Here is a 20,559-nt window from a genome sequence, read left to right on the forward strand (position 1 = left end):
AAACAAAAACACAAAGAGCTTTTCCAACATTCAAGATGATGGCTAGAGGTTACAGAAGTTAAAGGTCTGAAAGTAAGGAAGAAGTCCATTTAAAAAAAAAATTCAACAGAGCATCACTAGTATAGAGAAATGGCATGACAAAAAAACCAGAAAGGCTAGATCAGGCCTGAATGTCATGAAACTTGGATTTCACAGCTACAAAATCAGGAGATAACTATCATTATCCGAATTACACTTTTAAAAGATACTTGTACATGGAAAACTGAGCGTATTTGCTAATAGAGAAGCAAAATTAAGTTAATAAGCTATTTGCAGAGATGGTGGTGACTTGATCTGGGTTAGTAACAGTGGAGGCAGAAAAACAGACAGGTAAGTTTTGAAGACAGAAAACACATGCACTTCCTGAAAAACTGTTGAGGGTGGAGGTGGCAAAGGAAATGTACAGTCGTCTCCAGGTACCTGGCCTTAACTGTGTAGATTGCAAATAAATTTCTTTGGCTATCAGCACTATACATTTTTAATAAGGAAAACAAATAATACTTGGATAACAGAAATTCAAGTTATTGAAGGTCTTACATAAATCCTTATTACAAAAGTATTGAAAATATAAATGCTAGGATCACAAAAATTAATTTGCCTACAAACTAAACTAGCTACAAATGGTCAAATAGAATATACATAAATTTAAATTTCTAAATTAAGCACAATAATAAAATACATTTCAATACCTTGCAGATAGGCTAGTCTGAATAAAGATTTCTCAACAAGTTTCCCACAAAAATTACTACTTATGGTTTTCTATCTCATTCTATAAAACATTTGCTTAGAAGTTGTTGCACAGTATCATACTAAATTCTTTTCAAAAGTTTCACATCTCAATTTACTAAAGACATTCTTAAGGGGGAAAAAAGTATTTCATGACAAAAGAGCCCAATAATTCTAACCCCAAAGCATCTTTTCTTTACCATGGCCCTTTGACAAATAAGAAATAAGAGTTGATCAAGTCCTAAAATTTACACTCCTGAGCAAAGAGGCTTTTCAGAAGCCTGTTAAATATAGATTCCTAGTTAGAATCCAAATATCCCCATCTTCAACTAACTTCCTCTTACTTTGCTCCAAATTCTGACAATTAGATAAATGCTTGTTTTTTTCACAGCTGATAGATGAGAACATTTAGCCTAAAACAATAAGCCCTTAATGAGCAAAAATCTCCTTACATGCAAAAAAAAAATTTACCTGTGAACTTCTACAATGCTTGTACATCTACCCACGCAATGTCTCAAAATTATTTAATGTTACCATAGATGTAACCAGTGAGGTCTCAAAATTTTGAGAAGCTCTTTTCATTGAAAAAGTACCCTCTCTCAAAAAGAGGCTAAAGAATCAAGATCTGAAGAAATAAGAACACTGCTTTTCAGTGACCTAGATGGGTTTTATCCATCATCTTATCTTTTCTTTTTGAATATGTAAGCATATGAGCCACAAAAAAATTCAAAAAGGAGAGATCTACTTGAGATAATTCTTTTGTAAATGGTCATTTGGTTCTTCAACCAAAAACAAACATGACAAGAAAACTAACACAACCATGAAAAATTGTGTTCAAATGTATTTTAAAAGACTTCAAGATCTGATACAGGGAGAGAAAAGGAATTAAAACAAGTAAAAACAGGTGAGTTCTAGACTGACCTACATTTGAAATGTTAAGAAAAATATTTTAGTCATACTTTTAAAAAATATGATTGAGATCATTTTTCTGTAATTCAAGTCTTCCCAATCATCTTGAAATACTTGTGAGCTGAATTCATGCATTAAGGCAAATCCTGATTTTAAATCTCATTTAACTGATGAATTCTGATTTAAAATTTCTAATCCAGGGAGAAAAGTTTTTTCTGTAAAAAACACTTTTATTGCTACAAAGGGGAAACATGGTCACAAAAAGACTTTAAGCGTATTTTAACGCAAATTACTATTCAATGTCCAAAGCAGTAAAAAAATACACGGAGCACAATACTTGCCCAATTTATCTCTTCTAGGGTAAGTATTCAAAACATTAATGCACACTTGTATACCCCAAGAGCAGCATTTAAGTTCAAGTTCAAATGATTAGAGTAGATATACGAACAATACACATCTGTTACCCTTAACACCAATAAACTAATAAAAATTAAGCTTAAAAATTATACAAACAATTTGCAGAATCTAAGTTTGGTACCTATAAAACTAAAAACTGAAACTGTCTTACCTCATTTTATTAAACAAATGCCAAACATTTAGAAATTATATAAAACAAATTTTAATGTGGAATGCATGCAACATGGGTGTGAACTCGTATTTTTAAACTATTAAAATTCTTATTATTCTCAACATTAGGGCAGAAATTTAAAGCTTCTTTAAATCTAGTATCATATTAGTTTTCTTCAGGTTGATCAACAGGGACACTAACAGGTTCTTCCTTTGCTGCTGCTTCCTCTACTTCCTTGACCTCCTCCAATCCCTCATCTCCTTCTGCTGCAGCTTCTTCCCCTACCTTTTCTGTGTCCCCACCCACTCCCTGAATGTCTCCCACTTCCTCAACTCCACTTTCTCCCCCTTCTTCTGCTTCCTCCACTTCCTCTGGTTCTCCAACTTCTTCATCATCATCTTCGTCTTCAATAGCTTCATCAATCTTTTCTTCCTCTTCCTCATCTCCTTCTATTTGCTGATCTTGAGAATGATCTTGAATTTCAAACGGATTTTCACCCTGAAAAGGGAAAAAAAGATTTTTTCATCACCAATAGTTTATTAGCTGTACTACTAAAAAATGTATTTTTGGATTGGTAGATAGCTCAATGGGCAGGAGTACATGATTTGCATGCAAGTGCATGGATTTGATTCCCAGCACCACAAAGGCGTGCACTATATTAGAGAAGCTCATGAGCAACACCATGGCCACACTAGGTGTGACCCTAAACCAAAATATATCAGCAAAACTTTTTGATGTTGAATTTCTGATAAATAGTAATCTATTTCTTACCAATATATAAATTGTCGTTACACTTTAATCATAAACTACAATGTCCGAAGCCATTTTTTTTCTAAACGGATTTTCTAAAATCACATATACATACAATAAAATACGTGGGTCAAAATAGAACAATCTTCACACTCTCCTCTATGGATACTTTTGGGTAGCATTTTCAACGGTTTTTCATAACAAACAATACAAAATACATTATTTCGGTTCTGCTCTGGGACAGGGATTGGGGGTTTGGGATGGAAACATCCTAAATACAGTGATGGGATTGGTGTCTGAATATTAAATGTAATCAAATATTGTGAAACACCTTATGAAATAAATTTTTTAAAAAAAAGATCTTTTTGAAAAAAAGAAAATAAAACCTCAAGAAAAATGTGCCTATTATATATCTTGCCTTACTTTGACTTTTAAAATGTATCTTGAAAACCCTACCCAGAAATTCTACTTTGCATTCTCTTTCACATACCATCCAAGGGAGAAAAATTGGGTTTTTCTTGATTTAGCTATAACGCTCTGATCTTTTGAGATATCCTGTCTCCCATAAAAGTAAATTTCAATTAAGTTTGCATTCACTTTAGAAAAAAAATTTTATCAAGTAGGGGACCAGAATGATAGTACAGCGGGTAGGACGCTGCACGAAGCTGACTCCTGACATCCCAAATGGTTCCCCTGGGGACCACTAGAGCAGAGTCAGGAGTTACCCCTGAGCATTGCCAGGTATGAGTCCAAAACGAGGAGAGGAGAGGGAAGGGGGGGAAAGGGAGAGAGGGAGGGAGAGGGAGAGAGGGAGAGAGAGAGAGAGAGAGAGAGAGAGAGAGAGAGAGAGAGAGAGAATATGCCATAGGGATGGACAGATAATTCAGGAGATAAGGAACTTGCCTTATATGTGGCCAATCCAGGTTCACTCCCCAGCACTCCATATAGATCCCTGAACACCAGACCAGGGATGATCTCTGAACACAGAGCTAAGATAAGAGTAAGCCCTAAAGCAACACTGGATGTGGCCCAAAATAAACTAAAATATACTAAAGGCACCCCAGCACTGCCAAGAGTGGCCCATGTAACGCTGAGACCACAGAAGCACCTGAGCAGCATTTTATCAATCCTTGCACTGATCCCCTGGACCAGCTGACCAAATAGTTGGTAAGGTTCCTGGACCTCTGAGCACCACCCAGGAGACCCAAAACAACAATAAAATTGCATGAGATGACAAATATAGTTAACCCAAAAAACAGGGATCAGGGAGGTAGCTCAGGCATGCACAAGAACCCAAGGCTTAAATCCGTACACATGGCCTACAATCTCCTCCAGGCACAAAGAGGACTGAATTAAATCATGTGGCCCACCCCTGACTCCCTGAGTGCTGCTCGGTAGATACCACCCTGTCCCACCACTCCACAAAAGAAGGTAGGCTCAAAGGAATAATTTATTAAGGAAGGTGGCTCAAGTTCTTTGTACATTTAGGTTCAAAAGTACAAGTTCAATCTCCAGCACTGCTGAGAGCACTGAGTTAAGAGTGGTCACCTCACCAGATGTGGCCCCAATTAAAAAAAACCAAAACACAGGAACAAGTAAATAGCAATACAGATTTAACTCAGTTTGGGTATTGCTGAATTGAGAATTAACTCAATGATTGCTAAACATACATCAGATTTCACAAAGTTAATCACATTGTCATCACATTGTTAATCACAATGGCCCCCAAATTAAATATTAATATTTAACTATTGTACGATTAGTATTTATTAGACTGTAAATCTTCAACTTAGTAGGTCTCCCCAGTGTAGGGTTGAGCTAGTTTACAGACTAAAACAGAGCTATAAAATTCACTTTTTCTGAATAATTTTTCTCTAATGGTCTTATTTTAGGAAGTATTTAAGGATTTAAGGAGCGGGAGAGAAAGTTGAGAGCACAGGCCTTTCCGGAAGGAAAGGAGCCAAAAGTATACCTCATAATGAGATATGGGCAACCCCCAGGAAGAAAGAGCCCTAAAATAAAGGAACTGTACATCCCAGGTTGTGATGTGGGTGACCCCCAAAATAGAGTTATTTGTACAGTGTTCACAACATATAAATTGGTACTTTATATGTTAAGAAGTGAAACCACAATTTGTGACAAAAGTTCCAAGAAGCAGTAGGTGAGGAAAACCTATTAGTTCATATCTGGGATTTCCTGTCATTAGGGACAAACCTCTTTCTCTAAATTCCATGTGTGTGTTTTCCTAAAGTAATCTGATATCGTCCTCCTTGTTCTCTGATTTTATTCATGAAAGGAGTAGTTACTCATTTAGTATGTTAGAAAAAATGAAGTGCACAATTTAGTCCCTTCTGGGCCCTACTGTAGATTTTCCAGCAACAGAAAGAGTGCATTTCATTCTGTACTACGCCCACTGGTAAACAGTGATAACCTAGTTGGTATCCACTTGAATGAATAACAGAGGTTAGAGAGATTAGGAGCAAAATATTAAACAGTTCAAAATAATAACAGACCTAAGAGATATCACTACAAGGCAACCTTTATCTTAAATCAAGAATAAAACTGAAAATTCCATGATCTATCTGATTCCTATTCTAATCTAAAATGATCCAGAAATAAAAAGCAAATGAGAGAGGAACGGTTTACTGCTTCCTCCCCATACAAATCCCAACAGTTAGAAAAAAAAAAAGGGGTCCATGAAGTAACTCAAATGCCTGAGGTGCATGTTTTATATGTTAAGAGTTCCAAGTTTGATCCCCTGCACCTTGTGGTTGCTGAGTACCACTGAGAATAATAATGCCCCCTGCCCCAAGAATCCCCCATCCTCACCACTGAGACTGCCCCTCCTCTCCCAGCACATCTGGAATAGCCCATAAGCAGTAAAAGGCATCGCCCAAAACAAAAAGTTTTATCAATATACAAAATATGATAAATTTCTCTCCCTAATGCACACTGTGCTTAAATATCACAAAAGTTGCTATTTGTTACTATCACAATACTACAACTTTTAAAATGTTTACCCAAAAATCTTACCTTAATAAAACGTTCATATCGTGCCTTCACTATTGGATTATTTAAAATGCTGGTAGCAGTCAAGACACTCTCTCTTTTTATTTGTTCCTTATAAGTCTATGCAAAAACACAAAGATATTGAAACCATACAATGTAAATATTTCCATAATTTATAAAAAAAATTGTATGTTTAAAGCCCAAATTTAAATATTTTCTAGCAAATTAAACCGTACAGTATTCAACAGAATTGTAACCACAATCTAAATAATCTATGGTTTTTTAAACAAGAAAAATTCAGGGGCCAGGACAACAGCTCAATGGGCTAGAGTATATGCCTTACATACATACAGAAGACCTGGATTCAATTCCTGGCACTGCATAGTCGCCGAGAATGGCTAGCACAAAAATCATATAAATATTCAATGAACGGATTAATTTCAACAGAAATGTCACCAGATACTAAGTCTGCATCTCCTTAACAATTGCTTTCTTTTCTTTCTACTCTATATCCACCTCCACCAATTTCAATTATTCCAACTATTAACTTTCATGCCATCAAAAAAGGAAGCCTATTTCGCACTGTTTGACTGATTTATCTTTCCCTAGGTACAGTTATCATAAAGACTGTATTACATGAGAAAATATTAAATAGCATCAAATTTTTCAAAAATGTCAAGAAAAAAAGAGAAAGATTTTTAAAAGGTTATATAGGTTCATAGAAGCTTTAAAAAGTCTTGAGCTTAATGAGGCTCATATCAATACAACTATAAATTTAAGACTGAATGTAAGGCTCAAGTTTAAATATTCCCCTAATATTTCAATTTTGAAATTTGCCTGTCAAATTACCTACACTATAAACCTTTTTCTAATTCAAAACAAATTTAATAAACCTAATCAAAATAGAGACTGGAGCGATAGCACAGAGGGTAGGATGTTTGTTTTGCACACAGCCAACCCAAGTTCGATTCTTCCACCCCTCTAGGAGAGCCCAGCAAGCTACTGAGAGTATCCTGTCCGCACGGCAAAGCCTGGCAAGCTACCCGTGACGTATTCGATATGCCAAATACAGTAACAACAAGTCTCACAATTTGTTGTGAGATGTTAATGGTGCCCACTTGAGCAAATCGATGAACAACAGGAGGACAGTGGTACAGGACAATCAAAATAGAAGCAAGAATATTCTAAATAAAAACACCAGTTTCTCTACAATTCTTAATAAGTTCTACTCAGAATACTGTTATTTACATGTTAAATATTTACATATAGATCATTTTATTTTGTATACTATAAATTAAACATATCATAAAATAAATTATTTAATATATAACTATATTAGATTATATAAAATATTTTATAATATGAAAATAGTTAATTGATAATCCTGCTTAGTTTTCCAGATATCTGATGCATGCTTTTTCTTCATTGTGTATCTATATTCTTTTTGCTCTGAAACACAGGAAAATACATACCTACTCATAAAACCAGTTTGTACCAACTTTTAAATGGGTTATCAGAAAGAGGGTATGGGGTTGGAACACTCTATACGTGAAACCCTATCATTAATAGTATTGTGTATCATAGTGCCTGAAATTTAAAAAACATTATTTTAAAATGTTAAATCATAAATAGAACAGTTCAACAAATTTACAAATGTGTACTTTAGGCATTATTTTAAGTAAGCCTGAATGCTTACTTCAGGCATTATTTTAAAATGCTTTTTATGTTTTATTTTAATTCCTTACGAAGTCCATATCACAAAAGACAAACTCCCATTTTTCAGCTAACTTGCTTACGTTAAATACTAAGCTAGGAATCAAACCCAGTCTTACTTCATTGTTCATAATCTTAACCACTATGCTAAAATGCTTTGCAGTCTTCTTTATATTCACATGAGATTAATAGGACTATATACAAGTAGGGAGATATGAAACAATGGCCACGAGATTGGTAAATAATTCAGTCATTTAAAACAGATCAAAGCTTACTTGCTTCCCTTTAATATGATCAGGAGATTTTAAATGTTGCTGTACTGAACTATGTAAAGCAGGGATATACACACTGCAAGCACTGCAGTGAACAGTCTCTACTTTCATCATATGATCATCTGCAGTAACACCTACAAAAGAAATCCAATTATTAGTAAGGACAATGATTCCTATATTCTTCTGATTATATCATTTCCTTTTCATAGATACAATTCCAAATCAGTGTGTCGGTTTTGGTTTTTCTATCACATTCGACAAATCTCTATACACTAATTAAATAATAAATAGTAAAATTATAAGGTATATTGCTATATTTATTAATCATATTACTAATTCATGTCTATGAGGTCTCTAGGTTCATCCTGCCAAATTATTATACAGAGGGAGAAATTTGAATTTTGAGTGAAACAAAATCAATCAATATAACCATCAGTGGGCAAGAACAAGAAAAAATATATCAAAATCACATTTAAAAACATAATATTCTCTATCTAAAAATGCTGATCAAAGTTTATGTATGTGGAGACATAAAGGTATACCCGGGAGACGGAAGAGACAGGACAGGGATTAAAGCACTAGCCTTACAAATAGCAGACCCTAGCCATGGTTTGATCCCTGAAAACCACAAGGAATGACTCCTGAACAGTCAGGAGTAAACCCTGAGCACCACCAGTTCTGACCTAATGAATAGTGAAAAAAGAATATATATAAATAATGGACATCTTTGTATGCCATGTCAAGGAATCTGGGTTTTAAAGTGCAGAGATTGCCAATCATTGAAAACTCTTGAAGTAATGAAAACATAGAATGGAATTAAAGGTAAGACTGACTAGAATTGGACTTTTGGTGGTCAAATTGATGGCAAAACATACCAAGACTGATTTTCAGTGATGCATAAAGAGAACATGTTATATGCAATGCTAATTACTTTAGTAAAAAGAAATAGAAACACATAATGGTCAAAAGACAGTTCCGAAAACATGTATTTAAATAGAAGAGAAAAAAATCAAACTTGATTATTTTTTATAAAAGATTTGATAGGGGGGCTGGAGCAATAGGACAGCAGGTAGGGCATTTGCCTTGCACGCGCCCAATCCAGGTTCAACTCCCAGCATCCCATATGGTCCCCTGAACACCACCAGGGGTAATTCCTGAGTGCAGAGCCAGGAGCAACCCCTGTGCATTGCCAGTTGTGACCCCAAAAAAAGATTTGATAGGATACAACAAATACTCAGGGAGTAGAGAAAAAACTCAAAGGCAGTGAACAAATGCAGGAGGCCCAAGTCTGATTGCATGCACCATTGATGGCTTCCTGAGCACAGCCAGGAACAAGTCCAGGCAGCTGGAGTGGCTCCCAGGCATTCATTGTATAGCCAAAACCCACAAGACCTACCAAAGAGTAAGTACTCAGGATTAATGTCAAATTTCCAGCTTTGATAGTGGGACTCTTTTCTAAGACAAACCAAGTATTAGCTGAACTTATGTTTTATTTTCTTTATGGAGTAGGTCATTCAAAGAGAAAAAAAAAATTTTTTTTAAATATACGAATTTTGTAGGACTGCTAAAATGCTCAGAGATTCTAGTTTTCAAAAGAGATCTATGCTAGGATACAGAGATACAAACACAGGTACCAATAAAGATGCTAATCTGTATGAATAAATTCATTTGAAGGAAAAATAAGAGCTTAATTTGGGAAATATATCCATAACCTGACATTAAAAGAAAAATACAAATAAAACTGGCAAGGAAATATAGAAAACATTAGTGTAGTGAACTTACAAAAGGTCCCCTGAGTACCTGCAGGAGTGATTCCTGAGTGCAGAGCCAGGAGTAACCCCTGAGCATCGCCAGGTGTGACCCAAAAAGCAAAAAAATAAAATAAAAAAAGGTAACAGCAAAGACAGTACAAGGAGAAGGTATCTTTCCCCTGCCTTGCATACAGCAGCCCCAGCATATAGTTTCACAAGCACTGCCAGGGGTCACTAGAGAAGGGTCCAAAATAGGTCCTAAGTATCTCCAAGTATGGGCCAAACACCCACGACCTGTCCCCAACAAAAATAAGTAAAAACAGAAGTGTCAAAGACATAGTTATAAGAAATAGATTTTAAAATAAGAAAAAAGTTCCGAGGGAGGTAAGAAGGGTTAAGAAGTGTTTTCCCATCCTGAGCAGAAGTGGGGAACATCTGACCCATGAGTTGTGAAATCGTAAGGTCTGGCTCTGTACTTCAGAAGAAAGACAAGCATATGTTCACTCGCTGCCTATGACTCTTCAGCTGATATATACATACCCATACATACGTATGTATGTATATATATAAATATATAAAATAGGCCCTACAATTAATGTTATTAATATCCAAATAGTCCCTAGTTCCCCAACATTAGAGGAAAACCTGTGTTACCTCCCCCCACCCACAACTGAAGATCTAAATATATGTAGTGATGAATCGATAATTATGAAAAAAAAACATCAGGAAGTCATGACTGATTTTTTTCATGACTACTACACACGACTACATACATATCACTCTAGTCGGTATCATATATGTAAATTTCTCAAGTATTTTTTACTTACCTTCCATAATATCCTTTTCTACTACTTTTACTACTTCAGTTTGATTATTCGTCTGTTGCTTACGAATAGATGTTTTCTTGAATTTATTCACCATACATTCCTAGAAAACAAATTTGTAAAAATCGAAGTTTTTAGTGAGCCCTTACATGTTTAGCATCATGCTCAGCATATGGTAGATAAAAGCATTTGTTACAGAAGGACTAACAACTATTTTCAAGAAATATAATTTAATTGAAAAGTCTATTGTAAGACAGGAGGTAAAGTGGGCTTTGCTTTGCATATGGCCAACTGGGTTCCCTGAGCCCTGTCAGGAGTGATCCCTGAGCACTGAGTCAGGAGTAAACCCTGATATAAAATACTAAGACTGCAACAAGTATTCACTTTTCAAATTTATTTGAGAGTTCTAGAGATCTTTTTCAGGGCAAGCGAGTACTTAAATATCAAGTGAGAGATCACAATCAGTTCAGAAACAAAATTATGAGGCTGTAGAGATACCACTGGGAGTTACCGTGAGCAGAACCAGAAGTAACACCTGAACACCACTGAGTGTGACTCAAAATCCCCACTGCTTGACCAGCCCCCAAGAAACAAAATTACGGAATTTTGATTAAGGCACACAATTTTTTAAGGAAAGAATAATCACTCTATTTCTGACAATTCTACTTTTCTAAACCACTTCTAATAATTCCATATCTTGTGTCTCAACTATGTTCCCTTTCTACAAACCCTTATTGTTTACAAATGCTATTGGAGCTCCACTTAAATGTCTTCCTTGTAGATATGAATGCATTCCATTTCTAACTACAGTAAAATCCTCATTTAACACTATTGGTAGGTTCTTGGGATATCATCTTAAGTGAAACAAATGTGTATTACAATTTTGCTGCAGACTTAATTGATAAAGAAACTGGATGTGGAAGGAAACCAGGGTCCAGAAACAACCATGCAGAAACCAACAGAACATACAAACTCTACAGTGGCCACAACTGGAAATCATGTTCTTTCAGGATAGAGTCTGTGTCTATAACACCTGACATAGTACCTTTAAATATTCAAGAAGACATGACCACACTAATAACACAAATAATTCTGATCAATATCAAGCACACTGACAACTGCCACAAATTTACAGGTCAAAGCTGCGGAAAAATAATCTTTCATAATTAAAAAAAAAAAAGGTTGCTACAAGTTCAAATAAAATTGGGAAAATATTCAGCATTAACATCAAGTACTCTAAAGTCTCTATACTCTATATTCTATTGCTGGGTAATTGACTTTTTTCCCCGATACCTCTTCATAAACTACCTCTGCTATTTTCTCAAATAAATGAATTCAAAAATCCTACTACAGAGAGGCCAGAGAGATAGTACAGGCATTGAGGCCATGCAAAATGACTTGAATTCAATCCCCTACTTTACATGGAGTCAAGTCAATGGAACTGCATCCTCAGGTCCTCTCACTGAACTGTGTACTGGCGTCAATGGCAAAAATTGCTAGGATCCCCTAAGCACTGCTTTGGAGACAAAAGGAAAAAGAAAAAATTCTATTACAGAGGAATTTACTTTTAATTTAGGGCTGAATATAAGTATCAATTTCCCTAAGTAGCAAATTAAACTTTTAGAAACATGAAGTGAGCAAAGATTGCAAACAAAAAAAGGAGACATCCAACAGCAGACTAAGTACTTACTTGAAACAAATGGCTACTTACATGCAAAAACTCCATAACTACTTTGTCAAATTTGGTTTGTTTCTGAATATGATCTAGTGTTTCCTGGTGTAAAGGACTCTCCAGATGCAGTTCAATATCCTTTCCTTCAAATGTCCGAAATTTACAAAACGAGCACGTGAATGCCATTCTGTAAGGAAATGAAAGGTTTCCTAAATATCAACTTATTTAGAAAGAACTCATTAGCATCTATCAGTGAAACTGAGTTTACCAGCATGAAAGATTTTCTTCTAAGACTTAAGCTGACTTAAATTTTGCTAACATTAAAAACCACAAAACCCTGAGGTATCTATTTAGAAACACTGCATTTCTGGCCCACCCTAGAGAGACTAGTTACAAATATAAAGCCAATAAACTACTGCATTTCTGCATTTCTGGCCCACCCTAAAGAGACTAGTTACAAATATAAAGCCAATAAACTACTGCTTAGTGTAGTACCAAATCAGAGGTTCCCAAATCTAACTTATTATATACTTTCAGGGGAAAAAAAATTTACTCGGTGCCCATGGAACTCTATCTTCTTTTTCCTTGGGGAGGAGGGAAAGGGAGTAAAATAATTTAGGAAACATGAGGGAGGGGCAAAAGAAACGTATTCAAGAGAACATAGGCTGCTGAAGAGGTGAGAGCCACATGAAGTAAAAGGAAATAATTACAAGTTGAAATGTGGTGACCCTAGAATGGGGATGCATTCCTCCTTTAGGAAACTAATAGAAAGCTACCCCGATTGCACTCAGGGTTACAACTGTTCTACCTGGATCATTCCATCACCCTACCCAGGGGTAGTGTAGGTATTACCAATTTTGGCAAACACTACACTAAGCTATCTACTTAAAGTTTAGCGCAATTAGAAGCTAAAGCAAATACCAAGCTGTATCAAATTCCGAGGCTCCACTACTTATTTTACACAATGTTCCATTCTCAAGCTTCCAAACCACTAATTTAGTTAGCAAACTACACAGTGAAGAACACAATCAACCATAATTCACTCCTTAGAGTTCTTGGTATAATCAAAAGTATTCCCCTTGAAAGACTGTTATAAGATGACCAATACGTCTGAACTGGATAAATGCATACATACATTTAGTAGCTCAAAAGCCACTTCACAATAATTTCCCTTTTTTCTTCCATGTAATAATTGCTCATATATTCTTTGATATTTTCTTTTCTTTAAATGATAAGTTTCTTAGCAGGCCTACAGTTTCTATTTTCTGTTTAAACAGTTATTAAATTAATTGTACTAGTTAGAAGTACACAGCGAGTAGGGTGTTTGCCTTGCACACGGCTGACCCGGGTTCGATTCCCCCTTCCCTCTCAGAGAGCCAAGCCATTACAGAAGTGACCTTTTTCACTTCATAAAAACATCAATCAAATTTTTCACATTCCTTTTAAGCTGCTTCGTCAAGGAAATCTTTCAATAAACATAATTTGTTGACTCTACTAAGCACAGACCTGTATCCATCTCCATATTTCTCACTGTTCTTTTCTCTTCTGCGCCTTTGTTTCTCTCGCCGGGCTTCAATCCTTCGCTTTTCTTCTTCTTCTTTTTTAGGATCCGTTTTTGCTAAGATAACAGACAAAAGATCACAAGTAAGAATCACTTTTCCACTCTCCCTTTACAGCCAGCCACTAATGAATGAAATGTACAGTTCACTTGAGAATCAGAATCTAAACTGAGCTCAGGGGGAAAAAAATCTGTTCAGGATTAGCCAAATTTTCTAAAACTTCTCATTTACTTCCTATATACATTATGAATTTAGCAATATATATACTTTTTTTTTGCAATGTATACTTTTAATCACTGTCACTGTCTTGTTGTTCATCGATTTACTCGAGTGGACCCAGTAACATTGTGAGACTTGTTACTGTGTTTGGCGTACCGAATACATCACGGGTAGCTTGCCAGGGTTTGCCATGGGGGCGAGATACTCTCGGTAGCTTGCCGGGCTCTCAGAGAGGGGTGGAGGAATTGAACTTGGGCCCGCCAACCCTGGCCGTGTGCAGGGCAAAACGCCCTACCCGCTGTGCTATCGCTCCAGCCCACTTTCAATCACTATGATCTGTTATATCTATTTTTCTTTAAATCTACCTTTTTTCCTTTCAGGTATTTTAGGAAATAGTACCTAAAATCATCTTGAATACCAAAGTGTAGAAAACATTAATATAACCTAATTCTGTATGAAAATGGAAATTATCAATAAACACTGAGACCCTTGGATGCACAGATAGATCATAGCAGCTCTCCTAAAATTTCTTAAAAATCTATAAGCTCCAACAAGCCTGAGAGATAGCACGGGGATTGTTAAGGGGCACCTGCCTTACACATGGCCAACACAAATTGATCCCTGATACCACATGAGATTCCCCCAAGCACCACCAGCAGTATTCCTGAGCAGAGAGCCAAAAATATGTTTTGAGCAGCGCTGAATATGGCCACAATCTTTCCCTTAATCCCCTGAAAATTTATAAACTTAAAATTAAAAGTTGATTTTCCCCCCAGATGTTTATATGAATATAAGGAAGTAAAATACTGGGACCAGAGAGACAGTACAGCATGTAACGTGCTTGTCTGCATGTGGCTGACCCATCTAGCATGTGTGTAATACCCTACACGCTATGATCCGGGTTCAATTCCTGTCACCTGATATGAGCAACAGTCAAGAGTTACCCCTGAGCTCAAAGTCAGGAATAAACCTTAAGCAGTGCTGGGTATTGCCCCAAAATCAAAATAAATAAAATGTAAAACACTGAGCTTAGTATGTTTATCACAATACTGTGGAACCATCTCTACTGCTAAATTCTAATTCATCAGCTCAAAATGAAAACCATTTAACTACTAGTTACTCCCCCACCTTCTCTGCCCCACGCCCAAAATAACTACTACTACTGTTTGCCTCCCTAGATTTCCCTATTTTGGATATTTTACATATATAGGATCATGAGATAATTATATGGTCTTTCTGATCTAGTTTATTCAACACATTTTCAAGATCAATCCATGTTAGGTACCGTTTACCAGTAACTCCTTCCTTGTTGTGGCTAAATAATATTCCATTATATGACTAGATCATATTGTATTCATTCATGTGTTGAACACTTGGACTGTTTCTCAACCTTTGTATAATAAATAATGCTGCCATGAATATCTGTGCACAGGTATTTGAGGACTTTTGGAATGGAATTGCTTAGTCATATGATAAATCTCTGTTTAATCATTTGCAAATTAACCAATTGCCAAAGCAGTTGCACATTTTTGCATTCCCACCAAAAACATGTGACAATTCAATTTCTCCACTTCCTTACCAACACTTACTGTTTCAATTTTTTTATTTTGGTAATCTATTTCCCAGTGTCAAATGGTATAGATTCTAATATATTTGCTCAGGGGCTGGAGCAATAGCACAGTGGGTAGGGTGTTTGCCTTGGACGCGGCAGACCCGGGTTTAATTCCCAGCATCCCATATGGTCCCCCGAGAACCACCAGGAGTGATTCCTGAGTGCAGAGCCAGGAGTAACCCCTGAGCATCACCGGGTGTGACCCAAAAAGCAAAAAAAATTGCTCATGCAATTTTTTTCTTTATGGTTTTTGGGTCACAGTTGGGAATGCTCAGAGGTTATCCCTGGCTCTACACTTGTAAATCACTCCTGCAGTGGTTGAGGGACCATTTGAGATGTTAAGAACTGGACCCTGGTTGGCAGGAGGCTATCCTAGTATCTCTCTGACCCCTACACCTTTTCTTTTAATCATACTGGATCACTTAGAGAACAATGACCAATACAAAGTCATGCATACCTAAACCTGAAAGTAAACTAACATCAGTAAAAAGTTACTATGTATATATAAATGGAATTTCAAAATTATATAAAATTGCTAATACCTTAAACAGACCATCAAATTTATTTTTGCGATTTAAGAGCTTAAATGCACATTCTTATTTACATAGCCTGTGTGAGTTAAGACTTCCTATTCCTGAATATTCAGAAAGCATCTGTCAAAACACCTCTATACCTGATAGCAAAAGTGTGATTCAACCAAATAAGGTAATTTAGGGGTGGAAGGGAGAAGATATTGAGGATGTGTGGTGCACAGAATTGAACCAAGGTACACGACACACAAAGCAAGCGCCTTTACCACAATACTACTACCTACCTCTTTATCAAACCAAAGAATTTTGTTTTCACTCTACATTCATACTATATTATTTTCAAGTGTTGCTCCCCAAATTGGATCTCATCTCTGTCTCAAAGACAATTTTACACATCAGACCTTGTAATACTTAACTATACTTGCAAAATAAGTCTTTGAAATGTGTTTCAAATGACTCAACTAAATTGCCTACTCTGTAATATGGAGTACAAAATCTGATTAAGTTATAAACAATTAGCACAGTAAAAAGGTACCAAAACACTAATTTAGGATCAGGTTTCCATAATTCAGGATATTGTTATGCTAAATGAACTATATAAAGACCAAATACAGTGCTTGCTTTGCATGTGTAAGACAGTGAATTCAATCCTTGTTACATGCCTATTGTGATCCAGGAAGCATCACCTTTTGTGACTCCTTTCACTGCAAAAAAAAAGATTGTGATCTCCTATTGTGTGAACAATGGCAATTAAATTGTGTGACTCTGGCCATCAACAACAGTAACAAAAGGAATGGAGAAAAGAGATCAAAAAGTTCTAAAGAATATTCCTTGGCATAGGGATGCATGTGGTTAGAAATAAGAGCAGACTCACATGCTTGAGGCCCTAGGTTTAATACTGGACCCTACTCACAGAAAAAATTAAATTATTTAACCTTTGTTTAAAACACATACACAATTTGAAAGATTATGCATTATAATGTGGTTATAATGTGGTATGTAGTATTGTAAAAATCTTTTAAATGCTAGTTTGCTATTTCTGCTATTTTGCCTCGGATTTCAGGCCACAACCAGAAGTATTCATGGACTGTTTCTGGCTCTGTGCTCAGGAGTAATGCCTGGCAGTGCTCAGGGAACCATTGTGGTGCTAAGGACTGAACAGGGTTCAATCCAAGTAGCATACCAAGCAAGTTCTTTATCTCCTGTTCATCTCTCTGCCTCTAGTTTACAATTATTAACAATTATTACAATCCACTTTAAAATGGGATACCAGCAACTATCCTTTAGCAATACAAATGAAACAACACAAAAATACTATCAGAATCTAAAAACATATAACAACTACTATTTGAACTTGTACTCATCTTTCCTTTTTCCTTTTCCTAATCCCTCTATTTTAAGATATTTAAGGACGTGGTCAGCACCTATAGCATCAAAGGAATGCACTAGTCTATTACAATATCAGTAGATCTTGTTTTTAAAACTATTAAAAAACTGAAACTCTGGGGGAACAACAGTATAGCAGGAAGGGCTTGCAAGTGGCCAACCCAGGTTCAATCCTTGGTAATCCATTAGATCTACCACTGCACTAGAGCAAGTTCTAGTCACATACGAGCTGTTCTATTTTGCTCTTCTGGGGACTGTTTTGGTCATTCTAAGTCCCTTGTAATTCATATGGATTTAAGAATCATTTTGTCAATTTCTGCAAAGAAATTGTGGAATTTTGCTGTGAATCCACTAGATACTTAATCTGTCGGGAGATTATTGTCACCTTGACAATGTTAACTTCTTTGATCTATAGACATTTAGTTTTTCTACTGATTTATATCTTTTAACCATTTCTTTCAGTCTTCAGAGCACAAGTTCTACATTTCTGCTACATTTATTTCTATTTGGCCTTCTAAATGTGGATCATAAATTAAACACTCTTATAGAAATATGGTTATCTTGCTAGTGAGATAATAGAGTGGGAAAGGTGTTTGCCCTACATGAGACTAATCTCAATTTAATTCCTGGCACCCCATATGGTGCCCAAGGTAGGCTGGGGTGGGACTGATTCCCAAGTGCAGAACCCACAGTTAAGCCCTGAGCACAGCCAAGTGTGGCACAGATCTGGGGGAACAACAGCATAGCAGGTAGGGCTTGCAAGTGGCCAACCCATGTTCAAAGAAATATAATTATCTCTAAAATTATAATTATAAAATATAATTACCTCTAAAATTACCGTGCTGGAGCGATAGCACAGTGGGGGGCGTTTACCTTGCATGCAAGCCAACAATGGCCAAGTGAGTTTGATTCCTCCGCCCCTCTTGGAAGAGGCAGGCAAGCTACCGAGAACATCTCTCCCGCACGGCAAAGCCTAGCAAGCTACCCGTGATGTATTTGATACACCAAGAACAGTAACAAGTCTCACAACGTTACTGTGCCCACTCGAGCAAATCGATGAACAAGTGACAGACAGTGACAAAAAATTACGGTATCTACAATAATAAAATTATTTTCTAAAAGAAACATCTTTCCCTGGTACCAAAGACCACACACACAAAAAAATTTCCCTTTGTTCTCATAAGAGAATCTACATATGTGAAATACTACTTCCTCAATAATACCTCGAACAATATAACACCCATGAAGTACATGTAACCAAAATCACGTGCAAAAGCCCTTTTTAAAACACAGATGTGCTGGTTGTATCCTGCCCTGATGGATTTAGGAGAGAAACATAGACAAGCCAGGGCATATGCATTTTTAAAGTATCTGGTTAACTTTGATGTTGATGGCTAATTGATAATGTTCAAGGAGATTCAAAGATCTACTATATATAACTAATTATCATGCTCCTTTTTAAAATATACATTACTAAAAAGAAACACTGCAACTTTTTCATTTTTACTTACTGGGTGATTTGCTGGGAGTTGTCTTCTCCGCGGGCTTGGCTAGCTTGGGTTTCTTGATAAAGGTTCCTCCCGGTTTATTAAATGGCTGTATGATTTTTCTCTTTATTCCTCTTGCAGCAGCAACTGTCACATTGGTGGGTTTGTTTTGATAGTCAACAACAATTCCGGGTCTATGAATGCTTCCAAAATCACTCATATGCTGCAAATTTGTGAAATCAATAAACATTAGCATAAAATCCAAAAATAAGGTATAAATTCACATAAAACTTGTTATCTAATTTTCACCTGAAAATTCCCCAAAATTTAACTGAATTTTACATGTCCATTCTGAATAAACATACTGAAAAACTTTATCAGTTATTACATGAACTCGAATCCAGTGGGTATTTTTATTTCCAGTAGAATGAGGGTTATTTCCTATCTTATTTTTACAATTAAAATTACTTGAGATCACAAATAACGTATGTGCCTGTCAGAATATTACCACTTGTACAACTCTCTGACAACTCCTCTTCAGAGTTCCTAATTGATGTTTTCCCACGAAAAGACCTTAAAAGAAATCTGTATTTCACTAAATCCTGGCTTTAAACCAAAATACACAATCAGACCATATTTGAAGAATGAAGTGGAAAAAAAAAAAGAAAAAAAAGAAAAACCAAAAAACAGAAATCATTTAGGATTGCTCTCTGTTGAAAAAGGGAATGAGAAAGCGAGATGGAACATTAGTATGAAATAGGAGAGTTAAAGCATAACTATGCATCAACTTCCAAGACACACTTCAGATAAAGAATTGCATCTGACGTTCCATTCACATTCTTACCTAGAGATACGTATTTTGACCCAGAAGCCCAAGAAAGAAAAGTTTAAGTTGAAGAGTCATACAACCAAAGGACTCTTTACGTCCCTTCCTCTCTTGTCACATGCAAAATCCACTACACCAAAAGGTCACATCTCTGTAGAAATTTACTGCGCTAACCTTAATTTTAGAAGATAAGATTGAGGAGCAATCTGAAGAGAAGAATCCAATGGGAATTGTACAAGCGAAGATTTAAAAAAGATCCCTCTTATTATTCAATCTAATTTATTCAAGAGAAAAGAAAGCAAGGTCTATTCAGACTACAATGGTCCTACCAAGTGCAGAAATACCTGTTTCACTACTATGAAACTAAAACTGATAACTGAAGTCTCGTTAAGAAAAAAATCATTTACCTAAAATACACCATAGAAAAATTCTCCAAATTTCCAAACTTGAATATTTCAATCTCAAAACCAAAAGCCTTCTATTTCACCAGTTTTCACTTAACCTATAATCATCAAGCATGGTGGAATAGCAACATATCAGTTGCTTACGTATGTATGTATGTATGTATGTGTATAATGCATAGGAATATCTATCTACTCTTGTTTCTAGGTAATTTATTTATAGTCATACCAGAAAAATCTTCATTAATTAACCATTAAAGGTGCAATGCATTTTACAAAGAAAAACTTATAAATGTAAAATTTCTA

General features: G+C 35.9%; 1 protein-coding gene across 3 annotated transcripts in view; it reads right to left on the reverse strand.

The window, feature by feature from the left end:
* Positions 1–499: 499 nt before the first annotated feature.
* Positions 500–20,559, reverse strand: part of ZNF326 (zinc finger protein 326) — a 33,132-nt gene continuing 13,072 nt past the window's right edge. For all 3 annotated transcript variants that reach the window (XM_056122941.1, XM_056122942.1, XM_056122944.1), the window contains 7 exons: positions 19,051–19,249; positions 13,740–13,851; positions 12,273–12,420; positions 10,565–10,664; positions 7,990–8,120; positions 6,026–6,121; positions 500–2,740 (listed from right to left, as the gene is read on the reverse strand). In XM_056122941.1, the coding sequence (XP_055978916.1) occupies positions 2,408–2,740; positions 6,026–6,121; positions 7,990–8,120; positions 10,565–10,664; positions 12,273–12,420; positions 13,740–13,851; positions 19,051–19,249 (1,119 nt within the window). In that variant the 3' untranslated portion in view covers positions 500–2,407. The remainder of the gene's footprint in view (positions 2,741–6,025; positions 6,122–7,989; positions 8,121–10,564; positions 10,665–12,272; positions 12,421–13,739; positions 13,852–19,050; positions 19,250–20,559) is intronic.

This window comes from Sorex fumeus, unplaced genomic scaffold (genome assembly GCF_029834395.1).
Source record: "Sorex fumeus unplaced genomic scaffold, SorFum_2.1 ptg000047l, whole genome shotgun sequence".
Lineage (NCBI taxonomy): Eukaryota > Metazoa > Chordata > Mammalia > Eulipotyphla > Soricidae > Sorex > Sorex fumeus.